Source organism: Schistocerca gregaria, chromosome 1, assembly GCF_023897955.1.
Source record: "Schistocerca gregaria isolate iqSchGreg1 chromosome 1, iqSchGreg1.2, whole genome shotgun sequence".
Lineage (NCBI taxonomy): Eukaryota > Metazoa > Arthropoda > Insecta > Orthoptera > Acrididae > Schistocerca > Schistocerca gregaria.
The window spans coordinates 244,224,010-244,244,361 of NC_064920.1; the positions used below are offsets into that span (position 1 = coordinate 244,224,010).

The window sequence follows — 20,352 nt, forward strand, 5'->3', positions numbered from 1 at the left end:
AACGTCACGAAAGTTCCTCTAGTCCTTTGGAGACTAGCCTGTTCAAAAAGACAAGCAAACAGGCACGGCAGTTTTACAGATTTATTATTAGTATGGAGAATGGGGGGAATAAATACAGTAGAAGAAGAATGGGTTGAGAGATGAAATAGCGAAGGCAGCAGAGGATCATGTAGGTAAAAAGACGAGGGCTGATAGAAATCGTTGGATAACAGAAGAGATATTGAATCTAACTGATGAAAGGAGAAAATACAAAAATGCAGTAAATGAAGCAGGCGAAAAGGAATATAGACTTCTCAAAAATGAGATCGACAGGAAGTGCAAAATGGCTAAGCAGAGTGAAGAGTTTGACACAGCACTGAAAGACGTAAGTCGAAACAAGACCACGGGAGTAGACAACATTCCATTAGAGCTACTGCTAGCCTTGGGAGAACCAGGCCTAACAAAACTCTACCATCTAGTGAGCAAGATGTATGAGACAGGCGAAATACCCTCAGACTTCAAGAAGAATATAATAATTCCAATCCCAAAGAAAGTAGCATTAGACAGATGTGAAAATTACCGAACTATCAGTTAAATAAGGCACGGCTGCAAAATACTAACGCGAAGTCTTTACAGACGCATGGAAAAACTGGTAGAAGCCGACCTCGGGAAAGATCAGTTTGGGTTCCGCAGAAATGTTGGAACACGTGAGGCAATACTGACCCTACGACATACCTTAGAAGATAGATTATGGAAAGGCAAACCTACGTTTCTAGCTTTTGTAGACTTAGAAAAAGCTTTTGACAATGTTGACTGGAATACTCTGTTTGAAATTCTGAAGGTGGTAGGGGTCAAATACAGGAAGCGAAAGGCTATTTACAATTTGTACAGAAACCAGACGGCAGTTATAAGAGTCGAGGGGCATGAAAGGGAAGCAGTGGTTGGGAAGGGAGTGAGACAGGGTTGTAGCCTTTCCCCGATGTTATTCAATCTGTATATTGAGCAAGCAAGAAAGGAAACAAAATAAAAGTTCGGAGTAGGTATTACAATCCACGGAGAAGAAATAAAAACTTTGAGGTTCGCCGATTACATTGTAATTCTGTCAGAGACAGCAAAGGACTTGGAAGAGCAGTTGAATGGAATGGACAGTGTCTTGAAAGGAGGATATAAGATGAACATCAACAAAAGCAAAACGAGGATAATGGAATGTAGTCGAATTAAGTCGGGTGATGCTGATGGAATTAGATTAGGAAATGAGACACTTAAAGCAGTAAATGAGTTTTATTTGGGGGAGCAAAATAACTGATGATGGTCGAAGTAGAGATGATATAAAATGTAAACTGGCAATGGCAAGGAAAGCGTTTCTGAAGACGAGAATTTTGTTAACATCGAGTGCAGATTTTAGTGTCAGAAAGTCCTTTCTGAAAGTATTTGTATGGAGTGTAGCCATGTATGGAAGTGAAACATGGACGATAAATAGTTTAGAGAAGAAGAGAATAGAAGCTTTCGAAATGTGGTGCTACAGAAGAATGCTGAAGATTAGATGGGTAGATCACATAACTAATGAGGAGGTATTGAACAGAATTGGGGAGAAGAGGAGCTTGTGTCACAACTTGACTAGAAGAAGGGATCGGTTGGTAGGGCATATTCTGAGGCATCAAGGGATCACCAAATTAGTATTGGGGGGCAGTGTGGAAGGTAAGAATCATAGAGGGAGGCCATGAGGTGAATACACTAAGCAGATTCAGAAGGATGTGGGTTGCAGTGGGTTCTGGGAGATGAATTAGCTTGCACAGGATAGAGTAGCATGGAGAGCTGCAACAAACCGGTCTCTGGACTGAAGACCACAACAACAACATGGAGACTGCTCGCAGAAGAGACGAGTAACGCTCGCCAGAGGTAGGCTACTCACCGTGTGGAATAAGAGATCGACCCGCGTGGAGCAGCGGTAGGGGCACTGGGTGCACGCGTGTTCTTTGAGTAGCCCCTCCGATGCCTCGGACTCGACAGCGACTGCCGTGGACAACGGGTCGCAGTCTGCGGCAGAGGCAGGCGGAGCCCCGGCCGCCTCCTCTGGGGCCTGCTGAGGTTCCTCTTCGACTTGCTGAGCAGGGTCCGCGTCTGCCACGGCCGAAGTCGCCGCCGCTGCTTCCGGCTGCTCCTGGCTGCTCTGCTCTGCAGCGGCGCCCTGCGTGGGGAACGCGCACGCCTTGTCGCGCACGTGCCGCGCCAGCTGCTGCGCCAAGGCGAACTTCATGCCGCACATCGCACACCTGGAACAGCGCTCGTTGTTCTTCTTCCATTCCATATCCATCAAAGTCTAAGCTGGGATACACGTGCGGACTCACACTTGTGAAATACCTCAATTATTCGAAAATGAAGCAGCGATTAGTGTGATTAATCAATTATTCCAAAACAGTCTTAATCACATTTATTATTATTATACCACCAACCGGTTTCAACCCGACGTAGGGGTCATCTTCTGGGCGTTTACACTGTGAAATTATAAGTATCTGTCAGAAAGATTGCATTATACAACAGCTAAAATTACGTAAATTTGGACTATGTTACCCACTGGTCGACTGCTGGTGGTGTCACTCCGGTAACATAACGGCAGGAAACTGTGCGAGACTAGCCCGTGGTCATGGTAGCAGCTGGTGAGTTCGTATGACGTTCTCGCTACACAGTCTTTTTTTTTTCCTTCATTGAGTTTCAATTCCCCCCGAAGGGATCGGGCTGGCAGCAGCTTAGTACGCTGCTCTACAGCCTACAGACATTTTTTGAAAACGGAAGAAGAAAAGAAACAAGGAACAGGCGATAAAACGGTTACTTAAAGTGTAAAATGGCGGAAAAATGCGGAAAGTTAAAACAGAAAGCAAAGAGGTTGGCAATGTTAATAAAATACACAGGAATCAGACAAGTAACATAGTAGACCCACAATTAAAATCACATGGCGACAGTCTGGTTTCAGTTCGCAAGAAATAAAAAATCACACCCAACGACAGTATGATGGCCATTCGCAACACTTCCCAAAAGACACACAACACGGGACACGCACTTTAAAACACTCACTGTAAAACACTGCATTAAAATGGCGGCACAGAGATGACACTCCCGAGCCATGGGCTGATGGGGGGGGGGGGGGGGGGGGAGACCTGGAGGACAGGTAAAACCAAGCAGGGAGGAGAGGAATAAACGAAAAGGGGGGAGGGGAACCAAGGAGGGAGAGGACTCATAAGGGGGGAGAGGGGCAGGGCAGATGCGAGAAAAATGAGAAAAGGCAGAGGAAGGAAATGCAAAAGGACTCCGGGGAGAGAAGGGGGCAGAAAGAGGGGAGGTGGTGAGAAAAGAGGATGGAAGGGGGGAGAGGGAGCCTGAGAAAAGGATAGAGGAAAGGAGGGCGAGTGAGGATCAGAGTTGACAGGAGGGATAAATGGAGGGAGAGAGGGCATCATCAGGGAGGGGGGTTGATGAACGCCACCTTGCGAAAGGAGATGAAGGGTGTAGACATGCAGGGTAAGGGGGACACAATAGTGAAAGCGTGCCAGAGGGCTGGAGTCGAAGAGGAGAGGAGCAACCAGGGGGTGAGGAGGATCAAGGCGGCAGGAGGTGTAGAGTATACGGATATGTTCGAGGAATAGGTGCTGCTGGGGGAAAGGAATGAGGTCATAGAGGATCCGCATGGGGGACAAGAGGCGTATACGGAAGACGAGGTGGAGTGCATGACGCTGAAGGATCTGGAAGGACTTATAGAATTGGGGGGGGGGCAGATATCCAGGCGTGACTGGCATAACAGAAGATGGGACGGATTAAGGATTTGTAGGTGTGCAGGATGGTAGAGGGGTACAACCCCCATGCCCGGCCAGAGAGGAGTTTGAGGAGTTGGAGGCGGTTGTGGGCTTTGGATTGGGTGGAGTGGAGTGAGGGATCCAGGTGAGGTGATGGTCAATGGTGAGTCCAATGCAGGTGACGGTGGGGGTGACGCGGATAGGACGGGCGCAGACGGTAAGGGAGAAATCCATGAGCCGGAAGGAGCGTGTGGTACGACCTATGATGATTGCCTGGATCTTGGAAGGATTGATTTTCAGGAGCCACTGGTTACACCATGCAGGAAAAAGGTCAAGGTGATTCTGGAGAAGGCGTTGGGATGGTTGGAGGGTAGGAGCTACACAGACTAGAGGGCGCCTTATATACGCTTTATAATCCATGGCAACGGCGTCCTCATCACATGGAGTAGAGGGCGTTGTAGTCCTTCCATATTAGCCGTTTATGTAACTTGCAAGAGGTGTACTGGAGGGGGGGTTGGGGCATGTCTGCCGTGTACAGGAGGTAGAGGAGAGTCGCTGCACAGACTAGAGGGCGCCTTATATACGCTTTATAATCCATGGCAACGGCGTCCTCATCACATGGAGTAGAGGGCGTTGTAGTCCTTCCATATTAGCCGTTTATGTAACTTGCAAGAGGTGTACTGGAGGGGGGGTTGGGGCATGTCTGCCGTGTACAGGAGGTAGAGGAGAGTCGCTGCACAGACTAGAGGGCGCCTTATATACGCTTTATAATCCATGGCAACGGCGTCCTCATCACATGGAGTAGAGGGCGTTGTAGTCCTTCCATATTAGCCGTTTATGTAACTTGCAAGAGGTGTACTGGAGGGGGGGTTGGGGCATGTCTGCCGTGTACAGGAGGTAGAGGAGAGTCGCTGCACAGACTAGAGGGCGCCTGATATACGCTTTATAATCCATGGCAACGGCGTCCTCATCACATGGAGTAGAGGGCGTTGTAGTCCTTCCATATTAGCCGTTTATGTAACTTGCAAGAGGTGTACTGGAGGGGGGGTTGGGGCATGTCTGCCGTGTACAGGAGGTAGAGGAGAGTCGCTGCACAGACTAGAGGGCGCCTGATATACGCTTTATAATCCATGGCAACGGCGTCCTCATCACATGGAGTAGAGGGCGTTGTAGTCCTTCCGTATTAGCCGTTTATGTAACTTGCAAGAGGTGTACTGGAGGGGGGGTTGGGGCATGTCTGCCGTGTACAGGAGGTAGAGGAGAGTCGCTGCACAGACTAGAGGGCGCCTGATATACGCTTTATAATCCATGGCAACGGCGTCCTCATCACATGGAGTAGAGGGCGTTGTAGTCCTTCCGTATTAGCCGTTTATGTAACTTGCAAGAGGTGTACTGGAGAGGGGGTTGGGGCAGGTCTGCCGTGTACAGGAGGTAGAGGAGAGTCGCTGCACAGACTAGAGGGCGCCTTATATACGCTTTATAATCCATGGCAACGGCGTCCTCATCACATGGAGTAGAGGGCGTTGTAGTCCTTCCGTATTAGCCGTTTATGTAACTTGCAAGAGGTGTACTGGAGGGGGGGTTGGGGCATGTCTGCCGTGTACAGGAGGTAGAGGAGAGTCGCTGCACAGACTAGAGGGCGCCTGATATACGCTTTATAATCCATGGCAACGGCGTCCTCATCACATGGAGTAGAGGGCGTTGTAGTCCTTCCATATTAGCCGTTTATGTAACTTGCAAGAGTTGTACTGGAGCGGGGGTTGGGGCATGTCTGCCGTGTACAGGAGGTAGAGGAGAGACGCTGCACAGACTAGAGGGCGCCTGATATACGCTTTATAATCCATGGCAACGGCGTCCTCATCACATGGAGTAGAGGGCGTTGTAGTCCTTCCGTATTAGCCGTTTATGTAACTTGCAAGAGGTGTACTGGAGGGGGGGTTGGGGCATGTCTGCCGTGTACAGGAGGTAGAGGAGAGTCGCTGCACAGACTAGAGGGCGCCTGATATACGCTTTATAATCCATGGCAACGGCGTCCTCATCACATGGAGTAGAGGGCGTTGTAGTCCTTCCATATTAGCCGTTTATGTAACTTGCAAGAGGTGTACTGGAGGGGGGGTTGGGGCATGTCTGCCGTGTACAGGAGGTAGAGGAGAGTCGCTGCACAGACTAGAGGGCGCCTGATATACGCTTTATAATCCATGGCAACGGCGTCCTCATCACATGGAGTAGAGGGCGTTGTAGTCCTTCCGTATTAGCCGTTTATGTAACTTGCAAGAGATGTACTGGAGGGGGGGTTGGGGCATGTCTGCCGTGTACAGGAGGTAGAGGAGAGTCGCTGCACAGACTAGAGGGCGCCTGATATACGCTTTATAATCCATGGCAACGGCGTCCTCATCACATGGAGTAGAGGGCGTTGTAGTCCTTCCATATTAGCCGTTTATGTAACTTGCAAGAGGTGTACTGGAGGGGGGGTTGGGGCATGTCTGCCGTGTACAGGAGGTACAGGAGAGTTGCTGCACAGACTAGAGGGCGCCTTATATACGCTTTATAATCCATGGCAACGGCGTCCTCATCACATGGAGTAGAGGGCGTTGTAGTCCTTCCATATTAGCCGTTTATGTAACTTGCAAGAGGTGTACTGGAGGGGGGGTTGGGGCATGTCTGCCGTGTACAGGAGGTAGAGGAGAGTCGCTGCACAGACTAGAGGGCGCCTTATATACGCTTTATAATCCATGGCAACGGCGTCCTCATCACATGGAGTAGAGGGCGTTGTAGTCCTTCCATATTAGCCGTTTATGTAACTTGCAAGAGGTGTACTGGAGGGGGGGTTGGGGCATGTCTGCCGTGTACAGGAGGTAGAGGAGAGTCGCTGCACAGACTAGAGGGCGCCTGATATACGCTTTATAATCCATGGCAACGGCGTCCTCATCACATGGAGTAGAGGGCGTTGTAGTCCTTCCGTATTAGCCGTTTATGTAACTTGCAAGAGGTGTACTGGAGGGGGGGTTGGGGCATGTCTGCCGTGTACAGGAGGTAGAGGAGAGTCGATGCACAGACTAGAGGGCGCCTTATATACGCTTTATAATCCATGGCAACGGCGTCCTCATCACATGGAGTAGAGGGCGTTGTAGTCCTTCCATATAAGCCGTTTATGTAACTTGCAAGAGGTGTACTGGAGGGGGGGTTGGGGCATGTCTGCAGTGTACAGGAGGTAGAGGAGAGTCGCTGCACAGACTAGAGGGCGCCTGATATACGCTTTATAATCCATGGCAACGGCGTCCTCATCACATGGAGTAGAGGGCGTTGTAGTCCTTCCGTATTAGCCGTTTATGTAACTTGCAAGAGGTGTACTGGAGGGGGGGTTGGGGCATGTCTGCCGTGTACAGGAGGTAGAGGAGAGTCGCTGCACAGACTAGAGGGCGCCTTATATACGCTTTATAATCCATGGCAACGGCGTCCTCATCACATGGAGTAGAGGGCGTTGTAGTCCTTCCATATTAGCCGTTTATGTAACTTGCAAGAGGTGTACTGGAGGGGGGGTTGGGGCATGTCTGCCGTGTACAGGAGGTAGAGGAGAATCGCTGCACAGACTAGAGGGCGCCTGATATACACTTTATAATCCATGGCAACGGCGTCCTCATCACATGGAGTAGAGGGCGTTGTAGTCCTTCCATATTAGCCGTTTATGTAACTTGCAAGAGTTGTACTGGAGGGGGGGTCTGGGCATGTCTGCCGTGTACAGGAGGTAGAGGAGAGTCGCTGCACAGACTAGAGGGCGCCTGATATACGCTTTATAATCCATGGCAACGGCGTCCTCATCACATGGAGTAGAGGGCGTTGTAGTCCTTCCGTATTAGCCGTTTATGTAACTTGCAAGAGGTGTACTGGAGGGGGGGTTGGGGCATGTCTGCCGTGTACAGGAGGTAGAGGAGAGTCGCTGCACAGACTAGAGGGCGCCTGATATACGCTTTATAATCCATGGCAACGGCGTCCTCATCACATGGAGTAGAGGGCGTTGTAGTCCTTCCGTATTAGCCGTTTATGTAACTTGCAAGAGGTGTACTGGAGGGGGGGTTGGGGCATGTCTGCCGTGTACAGGAGGTAGAGGAGAGTCGCTGCACAGACTAGAGGGCGCCTTATATACGCTTTATAATCCATGGCAACGGCGTCCTCATCACATGGAGTAGAGGGCGTTGTAGTCCTTCCGTATTAGCCGTTTATGTAACTTGCAAGAGGTGTACTGGAGGGGGGGTTGGGGCATGTCTGCCGTGTACAGGAGGTAGAGGAGAGTCGCTGCACAGACTAGAGGGCGCCTGATATACGCTTTATAATCCATGGCAACGGCGTCCTCATCACATGGAGTAGAGGGCGTTGTAGTCCTTCCATATTAGCCGTTTATGTAACTTGCAAGAGGTGTACTGGAGGGGGGGTTGGGGCATGTCTGCCGTGTACAGGAGGTAGAGGAGAGTCGCTGCACAGACTAGAGGGCGCCTGATATACGCTTTATAATCCATGGCAACGGCGTCCTCATCACATGGAGTAGAGGGCGTTGTAGTCCTTCCGTATTAGCCGTTTATGTAACTTGCAAGAGGTGTACTGGAGGGGGGGTTGGGGCATGTCTGCCGTGTACAGGAGGTAGAGGAGAGTCGCTGCACAGACTAGAGGGCGCCTGATATACGCTTTATAATCCATGGCAACGGCGTCCTCATCACATGGAGTAGAGGGCGTTGTAGTCCTTCCATATTAGCCGTTTATGTAACTTGCAAGAGTTGTACTGGAGGGGGGGTCTGGGCATGTCTGCCGTGTACAGGAGGTAGAGGAGAGTCGCTGCACAGACTAGAGGGCGCCTGATATACGCTTTATAATCCATGGCAACGGCGTCCTCATCACATGGAGTAGAGGGCGTTGTAGTCCTTCCGTATTAGCCGTTTATGTAACTTGCAAGAGGTGTACTGGAGGGGGGGTTGGGGCATGTCTGCCGTGTACAGGAGGTAGAGGAGAGTCGCTGCACAGACTAGAGGGCGCCTGATATACGCTTTATAATCCATGGCAACGGCGTCCTCATCACATGGAGTAGAGGGCGTTGTAGTCCTTCCGTATTAGCCGTTTATGTAACTTGCAAGAGGTGTACTGGAGGGGGGGTTGGGGCATGTCTGCCGTGTACAGGAGGTAGAGGAGAGTCGCTGCACAGACTAGAGGGCGCCTTATATACGCTTTATAATCCATGGCAACGGCGTCCTCATCACATGGAGTAGAGGGCGTTGTAGTCCTTCCGTATTAGCCGTTTATGTAACTTGCAAGAGGTGTACTGGAGGGGGGGTTGGGGCATGTCTGCCGTGTACAGGAGGTAGAGGAGAGTCGCTGCACAGACTAGAGGGCGCCTGATATACGCTTTATAATCCATGGCAACGGCGTCCTCATCACATGGAGTAGAGGGCGTTGTAGTCCTTCCATATTAGCCGTTTATGTAACTTGCAAGAGGTGTACTGGAGGGGGGGTTGGGGCATGTCTGCCGTGTACAGGAGGTAGAGGAGAGTCGCTGCACAGACTAGAGGGCGCCTGATATACGCTTTATAATCCATGGCAACGGCGTCCTCATCACATGGAGTAGAGGGCGTTGTAGTCCTTCCGTATTAGCCATTTATGTAACTTGCAAGAGGTGTACTGGAGGGGGGGTTGGGGCATGTCTGCCGTGTACAGGAGGTAGAGGAGAGTCGCTGCACAGACTAGAGGGCGCCTGATATACGCTTTATAATCCATGGCAACGGCGTCCTCATCACATGGAGTAGAGGGCGTTGTAGTCCTTCCATATTAGCCGTTTATGTAACTTGCAAGAGGTGTACTGGAGGGGGGGTTGGGGCATGTCTGCCGTGTACAGGAGGTAGAGGAGAGTCGCTGCACAGACTAGAGGGCGCCTGATATACGCTTTATAATCCATGGCAACGGCGTCCTCATCACATGGAGTAGAGGGCGTTGTAGTCCTTCCGTATTAGCCGTTTATGTAACTTGCAAGAGGTGTACTGGAGGGGGGTTGGGGCATGTCTGCCGTGTACAGGAGGTAGAGGAGAGTCGCTGCACAGACTAGAGGGCGCCTGATATACGCTTTATAATCCATGGCAACGGCGTCCTCATCACATGGAGTAGAGGGCGTTGTAGTCCTTCCGTATTAGCCGTTTATGTAACTTGCAAGAGGTGTACTGGAGGGGGGCTTGGGGCATGTCTGCCGTGTACAGGAGGTAGAGGAGAGTCGCTGCACAGACTAGAGGGCGACTTATATACGCTTTATAATCCATGGCAACGGCGTCCTCATCACATGGAGTAGAGGGCGTTGTAGTCCTTCCGTATTAGCCGTTTATGTAACTTGCAAGAGGTGTACTGGAGGGGGGGTTGGGGCATGTCTGCCGTGTACAGGAGGTAGAGGAGAGTCGCTGCACAGACTAGAGGGCGCCTGATATACGCTTTATAATCCATGGCAACGGCGTCCTCATCACATGGAGTAGAGGGCGTTGTAGTCCTTCCATATTAGCCGTTTATGTAACTTGCAAGAGTTGTACTGGAGGGGGGGTTGGGGCATGTCTGCCGTGTACAGGAGGTAGAGGAGAGTCGCTGCACAGACTAGAGGGCGCCTGATATACGCTTTATAATCCATGGCAACGGCGTCCTCATCACATGGAGTAGAGGGCGTTGTAGTCCTTCCATATTAGCCGTTTATGTAACTTGCAAGAGGTGTACTGGAGGGGGGGTTGGGGCATGTCTGCCGTGTACAGGAGGTAGAGGAGAGTCGCTGCACAGACTAGAGGGCGCCTGATATACGCTTTATAATCCATGGCAACGGCGTCCTCATCACATGGAGTAGAGGGCGTTGTAGTCCTTCCGTATTAGCCGTTTATGTAACTTGCAAGAGGTGTACTGGAGGGGGGGTTGGGGCATGTCTGCCATGTACAGGAGGTAGAGGAGAGTCGCTGCACAGACTAGAGGGCGCCTGATATACGCTTTATAATCCATGGCAACGGCGTCCTCATCACATGGAGTAGAGGGCGTTGTAGTCCTTCCATATTAGCCGTTTATGTAACTTGCAAGAGGTGTACTGGAGGGGGGGTTGGGGCATGTCTGCCGTGTACAGGAGGTAGAGGAGAGTCGCTGCACAGACTAGAGGGCGCCTTATATACGCTTTATAATCCATGGCAACGGCGTCCTCATCACATGGAGTAGAGGGCGTTGTAGTCCTTCCATATTAGCCGTTTATGTAACTTGCAAGAGGTGTACTGGAGGGGGGGTTGGGGCATGTCTGCCGTGTACAGGAGGTAGAGGAGAGTCGCTGCACAGACTAGAGGGCGCCTGATATACGCTTTATAATCCATGGCAACGGCGTCCTCACCACAAGGAATAGAGGGCGCTGTAGTCCTTCCATATTAGCCGTTTTTGTAAATTGCCCCAATGTTTTCTACGTAAATGTACGAATAGGTATATCATAATACAAGACGACACCAGTTTTTGTGTGTCACAAATTGTATTACTTTATATTATGGCACATAATGTAATATACTTTTACGAATTTTACGAGTTGACTACGGAACATTTGTTATTATTTTATAATTTCCGTTTTCTGTTATTTACTGTCACTTAAATTTATGTTTAACCAAGGTGATTAGTAATTACTTATAATAAACTGTATTAAATGCCGTTGATCACCGCTGCGGGTGTTGCCGTCTATTCAGTGATCTCAGTACGCTATTTAAGCCCACACGAAGGGGTAGTCTCGCATAGTTTCCTGCCGTTATGTAGACAGGAGTGACACCACCAGCAGTCGACCAATGGGTAACATATTTCAAATTTATGTAATTTTAGCTGTTGTATAATGGAATCTTTCTGACGGATACTTATAATTTCACAGTGTAAACGCCCAAAAGATGACCCCTACGTCGGGTTGAAACCGGTTGGCGGTATAATAATAATAAATGCGATTAAGACTGTTTTGGAATAATTGATTAATCATACTAATCGCTGCTTCATCTCCACAACCATGTTGTCCAAAAATCTATGTGATATATCTGCTGCACAAGCTGACAGGTCGTGTAAATGACGCGCGGGGTAGCCTTGCGGTCTCAGGAGCCTTGTAACGGTTCGCGCGGCTGTTCCCGTCGGAGGTTCCAGTGCTTCCTCGGGCATGAGTGTGTGTGTTGTCTTTACCGTAAGCTAGTTTAAGTTAGATTAAGTAGTGTGTCAGCTTGGTCCTACAGAATATACCACAAATTTCCAAATTTACCGTATAAATGAAACTCTCATGCTGTATGCATATTTTGCTTTTTTCAGTTCCCGTCTGACATATGGAATTCTGCTATGCCGAAACTCATCTGTATCTAAGGCCGAATTTACATGGCAAAAAAAGAGCCCATCATATACATTGCGCGGCTCACACCAGGAGAATCATGTAGACAAGGAAATGCATATTATTACAGTGGCTAGTTTATATATTTGTAGTTGTCTACTATACACCAAAGTGCCAACGGCCTTGCAGCAGTGGTAACACCGGTTCCGGTCATATCACCTAAGTTAAGTGCTGTCGGGCTTGGCTAGCAATTGGGTTGGTCATTGTTCGGGTCTGCCGAATATTGTTCGCAAGCAGAGAGCACTCAGCCCTTGCGAATACATTTGAGGAGCTGGAGCTACATCTACATCTACATCTACATCTACATCATACTCCGCAAGCCACCTAATGGTGTGTGACGGAGGGTGCTTTCGGTACCACTATCTGATCCCTCCATCCCTGTTCCACTCGCGAATAGTGCGTGGGAAGAATGACTGTCGGAATGCCTCTGTATTGACTCTAATTTCTCGAATTTTCTCCTGGTGGTCAATACGCGCGATGTCTGTGGGGGAAGTAATGTGTTGTCTGGCTGCTCCTGAAAAGTGCTGTCCCGAAATTTCAATAGTAAATCTCTGCGGGATGCACAATGTCTGCCAGTGGAGTTTGTTTAGCATCCACCTAACACTCTCTCGCCAGCTAAACGATCCCGTAACGAAACGTAACGTTCTTCGTTGGATCTTCTCTATCAGTCCTACCTCACAGGGATCCCAGACAGATGAACAATACTCAGGAATCGGACGAACAAGCGCCTTATAGGCCAGTTCTTTCGTGGACGAGTTACATTTCCTTAAGATTCTTTCGATGAATCTGAACCTTGTGTCTGCTTTTCCCACTATCTGTTTTATATGGTCATTCCACTTGAAGTCGCTATGGACAGTTACGCCTAGATATTTTACGGCAGACGCTGTCTCCAGCTGTTTGTTATCAATAATGTAGCTGTACAGTAGTTGATTTCTTTTCCTATGTATGAGCAATATATTAAATTTATTTACGTTCAGGGTCAACTGCCAGAGTCTGCACCATTCATCAATCCTCTGCAGGTCGTTCTGAAATTTCTTACTATCTTCTGGCGTTGCTACTTTGGTATAAACAACTGCATCATCTAGGAATAGCGTTAAAGAGCGTTAGACGCTTTCTACTAGATCATTTGTATATATTGTGAACAGAAACGGTCGTATCACACTTCCCTGTGGTACTTCGGGTATTACCTTCACCTCTGTCTATTTTGTTCCTTTAAGTGCGACGTGCTGAGTTCAAAAAATGTTTCAAATGGCTCTGAGCAGTATGGGACTTAACATCTGAGGTCATCAGTCCCCTAGAACTTAGAACTACTATGAACCTAACTAACCTAAGGACATCACACACATCCATGCCCGATGCAGGATTCGAACCTGAGACCGCAGCTCTCTTAATGGCAACTAATCCTGGGCTTACATCTCAGAATATAATGCTCACCCGCACACGGTGTCAGTTTCTAAAGCTTGTCTTCGTGCTTGCCAAACCCTACCTTCGCCAGCAAGATCGCCACATGTATCCCCCATATGGAACGTTTGGAACATTATGAGCAGGGCCGTATACCATCTTGGGGTTTTGAGTATCTAACGTGCCAACTGGACATAATTTGGTACGCTATTCCTCCGCAGAACATCCAAAAACTCTATCTGTCAGTGCCAAGTCTAATAACTACTTTCATAAGCGCCAGAGGTGGAGCAATGAATTATTGACATGCTCAGCTTATAAAGTTGTTTCTCTTGAACAAATCATCCAATTTTTGTGAAACTGTCATCATTTGTTTGTCTGTACACGTAAATCATATCTATCGATTCTACCGATTTCCGTCCCATATGCATAATTTCTTCGCAGTGCGTCTTTTTTCTTGTCTTAGTGTGTATATTAATGACCTTGCAGGCAATATTAATGATAAAGTCAGTTCCTCTTCAGACGATGCAGATATCTGTAGTAAAATTCAGTCTAAAAGAAGCTGTAGATTATTCAGTCAGATCTTGATAAGATTTTATTGCAGTACTAAGATTGGTAACATGCTTTAAATGTTCAGAAATGTACAATTCTGATCATCACAAAACGAAAAAGAATATATCCTATGACTGCCATATCATCGAATCACACTTACGTGGGACTCGTATCAAACAGGACTAACAAAGGATACTGAAATTATACAGAGAAGTGCACCAAGAATGGTCACAAGTTTGATGGATCGTGGGAGAGTTCACAGAGACGCTGAATAAACTGAACTGGCAGACTCTTGAAGATAGATGCAACGTATGCGGAGAACATCTACTTAGAAATTTCCAAGAATCAGCTTTAAATGATGAATCTAGGAATATACTACAACTCCTATATTATCGCTCTCGTAGGAGTCGTGAGGAAACCATTAGCTTAATTAGAGCTCGCACAGAGGCATTTAGTCAGTCACTCTTCTCGTGCTTTCTACTAAAATGGAAAGGAAAGAAACCTTATAACTAGTGAAATAGGAAGCGCTATCCGCCATGCACTTCTCAGTAGTTTGTAGAAAATGAATGTGCTAAGAGCTTTCCATAAGTAATGCAACACATTTTTTTCGGCGGAAATAATGTCAAGTTTGTTCGGGAACACAGTGGAACATTCCCGCTTCAGCTCCTATACTTTCATGGAGTTCTTATAAGTGCCTGTATGTAGCCTTCAAAATGGGGTCTGCAACGGAGGTGCGTTCCAAGCAGAGATGTGACGCTGGGATTCTTTCGGCGGATGACAAGAGCTTCGCAGATATCCATGTTCCCTTGCAGGATGTCTACGGAGACTTGGCAGTCGGCGAAGGGTCCATCATCATTGCAAGAGGTCTGTCCGATCTCCCGCGTGCCGGCCGGCCGCTCACAGCTGTGACACCTGCGATGTTGGCACGGACAGACACTGTAATTCGAGGTGATCCACGAATCACAATCAAACACCTCGCTGCACAACTGGTCATCTGTGATGATAGTGTTGACCCACTCGTCCACCAATTGGGGTACTCCAAGACGAGCGCCCACTGGGTTGCTAACAGTAGACCATAAAGATCAATGAAGAGCAATCTGTCTTGAATGTTACGAGGCTGATAGTGACAAGTTTTTGTCCAACATCATAGCATGCAATGGAACAATGGCAGTCCATCGAGTGGCGCCACACCACCTCTCAATCGAAGAAAGAGTTCAAAGCCGTTCCCTCAGCTGGTAAAATCAGAGCGACGGTCGTCTGGGATTCTGAAGGAGCTATTCTGTTTGATGGCAACGGCCTTGGCGCAGTGGATACACCGGTTCCCGTCAAATCACCGAAGTTAAGCGCTGTCGGGCATGGTCGGCACTTGTATGGGTGACCATTCGGGCCTCCATGCGCTGTTGCCATTTTTCGGGGTGCACTCAGCCTCGTGATGCCACTCGACCGAATAGCAGCAGCTCCGGTCAAAGAAAACCATCGTAACGATCGGGAGAGCGGTGTGCTGACCGCACGCCCCTCTTATCGGCATCCTCAGCTGAGGATGACACGGTGGTCGGATGGTCCCGATGGGCCACTTGTGGCCTGACGACAGAGTGCTTATTCTGTTTGATGTCCTCCCTAATGATGCAACTGTCAACATTGTACTGTGCTATTTACAAAAAAACTGAAGGAACGGCTTCAACGCTTTCGTCATCAAAAATGCAAATGAACTCTTGCTTCTACATGACAACAAAGGACCTCACATAAATCTGCACACCAGAGAGGTGCTCACAAAACTTCATCGGACTGTTCTCCCTCACCAGCCCTACAGCACGGATCTCGAACCTTGTGACTTCTGAATGTTTGACCCAATGAAGGGTGCACTCAGCTGGAAGCAGAACGTGGACGATGTAGAGGTTATTGATGCAGCAAGCCGTTGGCTCTCACGTCGATCAGAGTGTGGCAACATGCGGCCGTACAGGCACTCCCAGCAAGGTGGCGTAAGGTCGTCGCATTGAACGGAGATCATGTTGAAAAATAAGATTTTGTAGCCATAGGAGTGGGGAGTATTATGGTGTACTGTAATCCTGAATGGAACCAACCTGGTTTCAGTAAAAAAAAGTGTTGCATTACTTATTGGACGCCCCTCGCTTCTGTACGTAAGACCCCACTCACGTACCGAGCGAGGTGGCGCAGTGGCTAGCACACTGGGCTCGCATTCGGGAGGACGACGGTTCAATTCCGCGTCTGGCCATCCCGATTTAGGTTTCCCTAAATCGCTCCAGGCAAATGCCGGGATGGTTCCTTTGAAAGGGCACGGCCGACTTCCTTCCCCATCCTTCCCTAATCCAATGAGACCGATGACCTCGCTGTCTGGTCTCCTGTCCCGAAACAAGCCAACCCAACCCACTCGCGTGTAGAGGCCAGAGTGCAGAGTACTCACGCGCTCATGAGGTGAGGGTGGACGACGCGGATGTGCTGCTGGAGGCTGGGCAGCCCGTCCACTGTGAGGGGACAGTAGTGGCACCGGCGGGGGCCCGCCAGGTGCCGGATGGCCGTGTGGCGGTGCCGCGTGGAGCGCCGGTGCGCCAGCGCCTCCGCGCTGCTGCCGAACTCCAGCGAGCACGCCGAGCAGAAGAACAGCTCCCGACCGTGCGCCTGCGCACACAGACACCGACACCTGCGTGGTAGGCTTTCTGGCGTAACACCACCTGCTACCTGAGACGAACTCCTCCCCTTGGGCGGCATTGTCAAACAATAGATTCATACGTTATTAACAGATATTTCCTCAACGGCTGTCCCTGAGATAACTTACCGGTTAGGAGTGTTTTTATTAGTGATATGCCGTCTTCCGCGAAAATATTTTCTGTTTCAGTCCAGTCCCTTTCGGAACTATCACTCCACTCTCACGGACTACAACTGAGTGTTATATTTGTCTCCTTAGTTAATGACTCAGTAGCAAATATACGACATAGTCGCTAGTTTCCTGCGAAAAAGCCACTCAGAGAAAACACAATTAAGCTGACGTGAACGATACACTACTGGCCATTAAAATTGCTACACCACGAAGATGACGTGCTACAGATGCGAAAGATACTGTGATATGCAAATGATTAGCTTTTCATGGCATTCACACAAGGTTGGCGCCGGTGGTGACACCTACAACGTGCTGACATGAAAGTATCCAACCGATTTCTCATACACAAACAGCAATTGACCGGCTTTGGCTGGTGAAACGTTGTTGTGATGCCTCGTGTAAGGAGGAGAAATGCGTACCATCACGTTTCAGACTTTGATTAAGATCGAATTGTAGCCTATGGCGATTGCTGTTAATCGTATCGCCACATTGCTGCTCGCGTTGGTCGAGATCCAATGACTGTTAGCAGCTTATGGAATCGGTGGGTTCAGGAGGGTAATACGGAACGCCGTGAGGGATCCCAACCGCCTCGTATCACTAGCAGTCGAGATGACATGAATCTTATCCGCACGGCTGTAACGGATCGTGCAACCACGTCATGATCCCTGAGTCAACAGATGGGGACGTTTGTAAGACAACAACTACCTATCTGCACGAGCAGTTCGACGACGTGTGCAGCACCATGGACTATCAGCTCGGAGACCATGGCTGTGGTTATCCTTGACGTTGCAACACAGGCAGGAGCGCCTGCGATGGTGCACTCAACAACGAACCTGGGTGCACCAATGGCAAAACGTCATTTTTTTCGGATGAATCCAGGCTGTCTACAGCATCATGATGGTCGCATCCGTGTTTGGCGACATCGCGGTGAGCTCACATTGGAAGCGTGAATTCGTCATTGCCATACTGGCGTATCACTCGGCGTGAGGGTATGAGGTGCCATTGGTTACACGTCTCGGTCACCTCTTGTTCGCACTGACGGCACTTTGAAAGTGGACGTTACATTTCAGATGTGTTACGACCCGTGGCTCTACCCTTCATTCGATACCTGCGAAACCTTACATTTCAGCAGGATAATGCACAACCGCATGTTGCAGGTCCTGTACGGGCCTTTCTGGATATAGAAAATGTTCGACTGCTACCCTGGGCAGCACAGTCTCACCAATTGAAAACGTCTCGTCAATGGTGGCCGAGCAACTGGCTCGTCACAATACGTCAGTCACTACTCTTGATGAACTGTGGTATCGTGTTGAAGCTGCATGGACAGCTGTATGTGTACACCCTATCCGAGCTCTGTTTGACTCAATGCCCAGGCGTATGAAGGCCAGAGGTGGTTGTTCTGGGTACTAATTTCTCAGGATCTATGCACCCAAATTGCGTGAAAATGTAATCACATGTCAGATCTAGTATAATATATTTGTCCAAGAGTACCCATTTATCATCTGCATTTCTTCTAGGTGTAGCAATTTTAATGGCCTGTAGTGTAGTTCCCTCCCGCCGGAGGTTCGAGTCCTCCCTCGGGCATGCATGTGTGTGTTGTTCTTAGCATAAGTTAGTTTACATGGTGTGTAAGTCTAGGGACCTATGACCTAAGCAGTTTGGTCCCTTAGGCATTCACACACATTTGAACTTTTTTTTAAATGATAGTTGTTCATTTGCCCACAAAATATTTGTCTCCAGCATCGATGAAAAACTTTCACATTCAAATAATGTAACACTTTTATGGCTGTATTACACTACAATTTGTGAATCTAAAGCATATTAAAGAATAAAAGCTCTTAATATTACTGTTTACATAACAGGTGAGGTGAAATAAAGTTATTCAAAAATGGTTCAAATGGCTCTGAGCACTATGGGGCCTAACATCTGTGGTCATCAGTCCGCTAGAACTTATAATTACTTAAACCTACCAGAGGCAAGATTCCAACCTGCGACCGTAGGGGTCACATGGTTCCAGACTGAAGCGCCTAGAACCGCTCGACCACGCCGGAAGGCAAAGTTATTCAAATCAGTTACAGTTAAAAAAATTTATATTGCTTCACATGATTTGTCATGCTTACTAGAACAGTGTCTGACTAAAACTACTTGTCACATTTTTTTTTACTTCTATTGACAAATACATAATTTATATATTTGACTGTTGCAGTTGTAGTTCCAAAACGCGTTGGACTCATACAGCAAAACAAAATAATTTAAATGAGTATGGCGTATTACTACTGAAAACATTCCTAAATTACTCGCCACAGTTTTTGCTATTTCTATTGATACGTATATAATTTATACATTCGAGTATCCTGTGAATCAATATTATCATGGCGATATCCTAGATGAAGTTCCAAAGCATGTTGGACTATAACAGCAAAATGAATTATTTTTACTGAAAATATGTACTATTAATAAAAATATTCCTAAATTAATTGTCACGATTTTTCCAATTTCTGTTGATGAATACATAACGTATACATTCGAATATCTCGTGAATCAATATTATCACAGTAGGGCAGGAGTTGTTCCAAAAACATTGGACTAAAACATTAAAATAAAATGTTTTCACTGAAGATGTATTGCTAGAAAACATTTCTAACCTATGAGATTTCTAATTTACAACTAACTCTGAAGAAGGCACATTGACATATACAGTAAACTTACAATATTTTTTACACTGTGCAAGTTAGAAGCTAGATATATAGATAGACAGGTAGACAGACAGATAGATTGAGAGATGGATTTGCTTTTCCTGCCACACATCCATAGTCAGGACATGCTGTAAGACGCGCAGTACGTCCTAAAACCAAATGCATAATACATATTTACAACAGAAGAGGTACGCAAATTGTAATTCCACATATCCGCAGGGAAAAATCCTCAAGAAAATAGAACACACCAAAAATCTAAAACATTTTGCCATTTAAAATTTTAAACCAAAATTGTCATAAACTGGGCAATGCACAAACAGCTGCAACGCGTACTTATACAGACTGCATTACTGTATTGCAGATGTGCAGAACACACATTATTAATAATACATATAACAATAGTACTATCAAATCAGTTATCAAGACTCGTAAAAGATCATGCACTTTAAATACCTAGTGTCAAGTCACCTCAAACTGTGAAGCCCATTCTGAAACCCAGCAGATACGCAGGCTCAAGTAGAGACAGGTGACAGTTGACATCTGAGATAAATATAAATTCCAACATATATGCAGCATAAATACAAAGAAAGAGAGTCGCCAGTTAGATCTACAAAGAAATTAGTCAATGAGGTAGGCGATGGACACCGATAAATCACTGAGGTTTTGTACTTTAATAGTCGCTAAACTTCTTATGGCTGTATGCAAGTTTTAAAA

The 20,352-nt window shown here is 47.7% G+C and overlaps 1 protein-coding gene and 1 pseudogene across 1 annotated transcript in view; one reads left to right on the forward strand and one right to left on the reverse strand.

The window, feature by feature from the left end:
- The window catches only part of LOC126340731 (zinc finger protein 236), a 399,187-nt gene that overhangs the window by 349,738 nt on the left and 29,097 nt on the right, over positions 1-20,352 (reverse strand). Inside the window, exons 6-7 of the mRNA XM_050001718.1 lie at positions 16,529-16,743; positions 1,892-2,252 (exon numbers count right to left, since the gene is read on the reverse strand). Of these exons, the coding sequence (XP_049857675.1) occupies positions 1,892-2,252; positions 16,529-16,743 (576 nt within the window). The remainder of the gene's footprint in view (positions 1-1,891; positions 2,253-16,528; positions 16,744-20,352) is intronic.
- Positions 15,395-15,512, forward strand: LOC126291357 (5S ribosomal RNA; annotated as a pseudogene).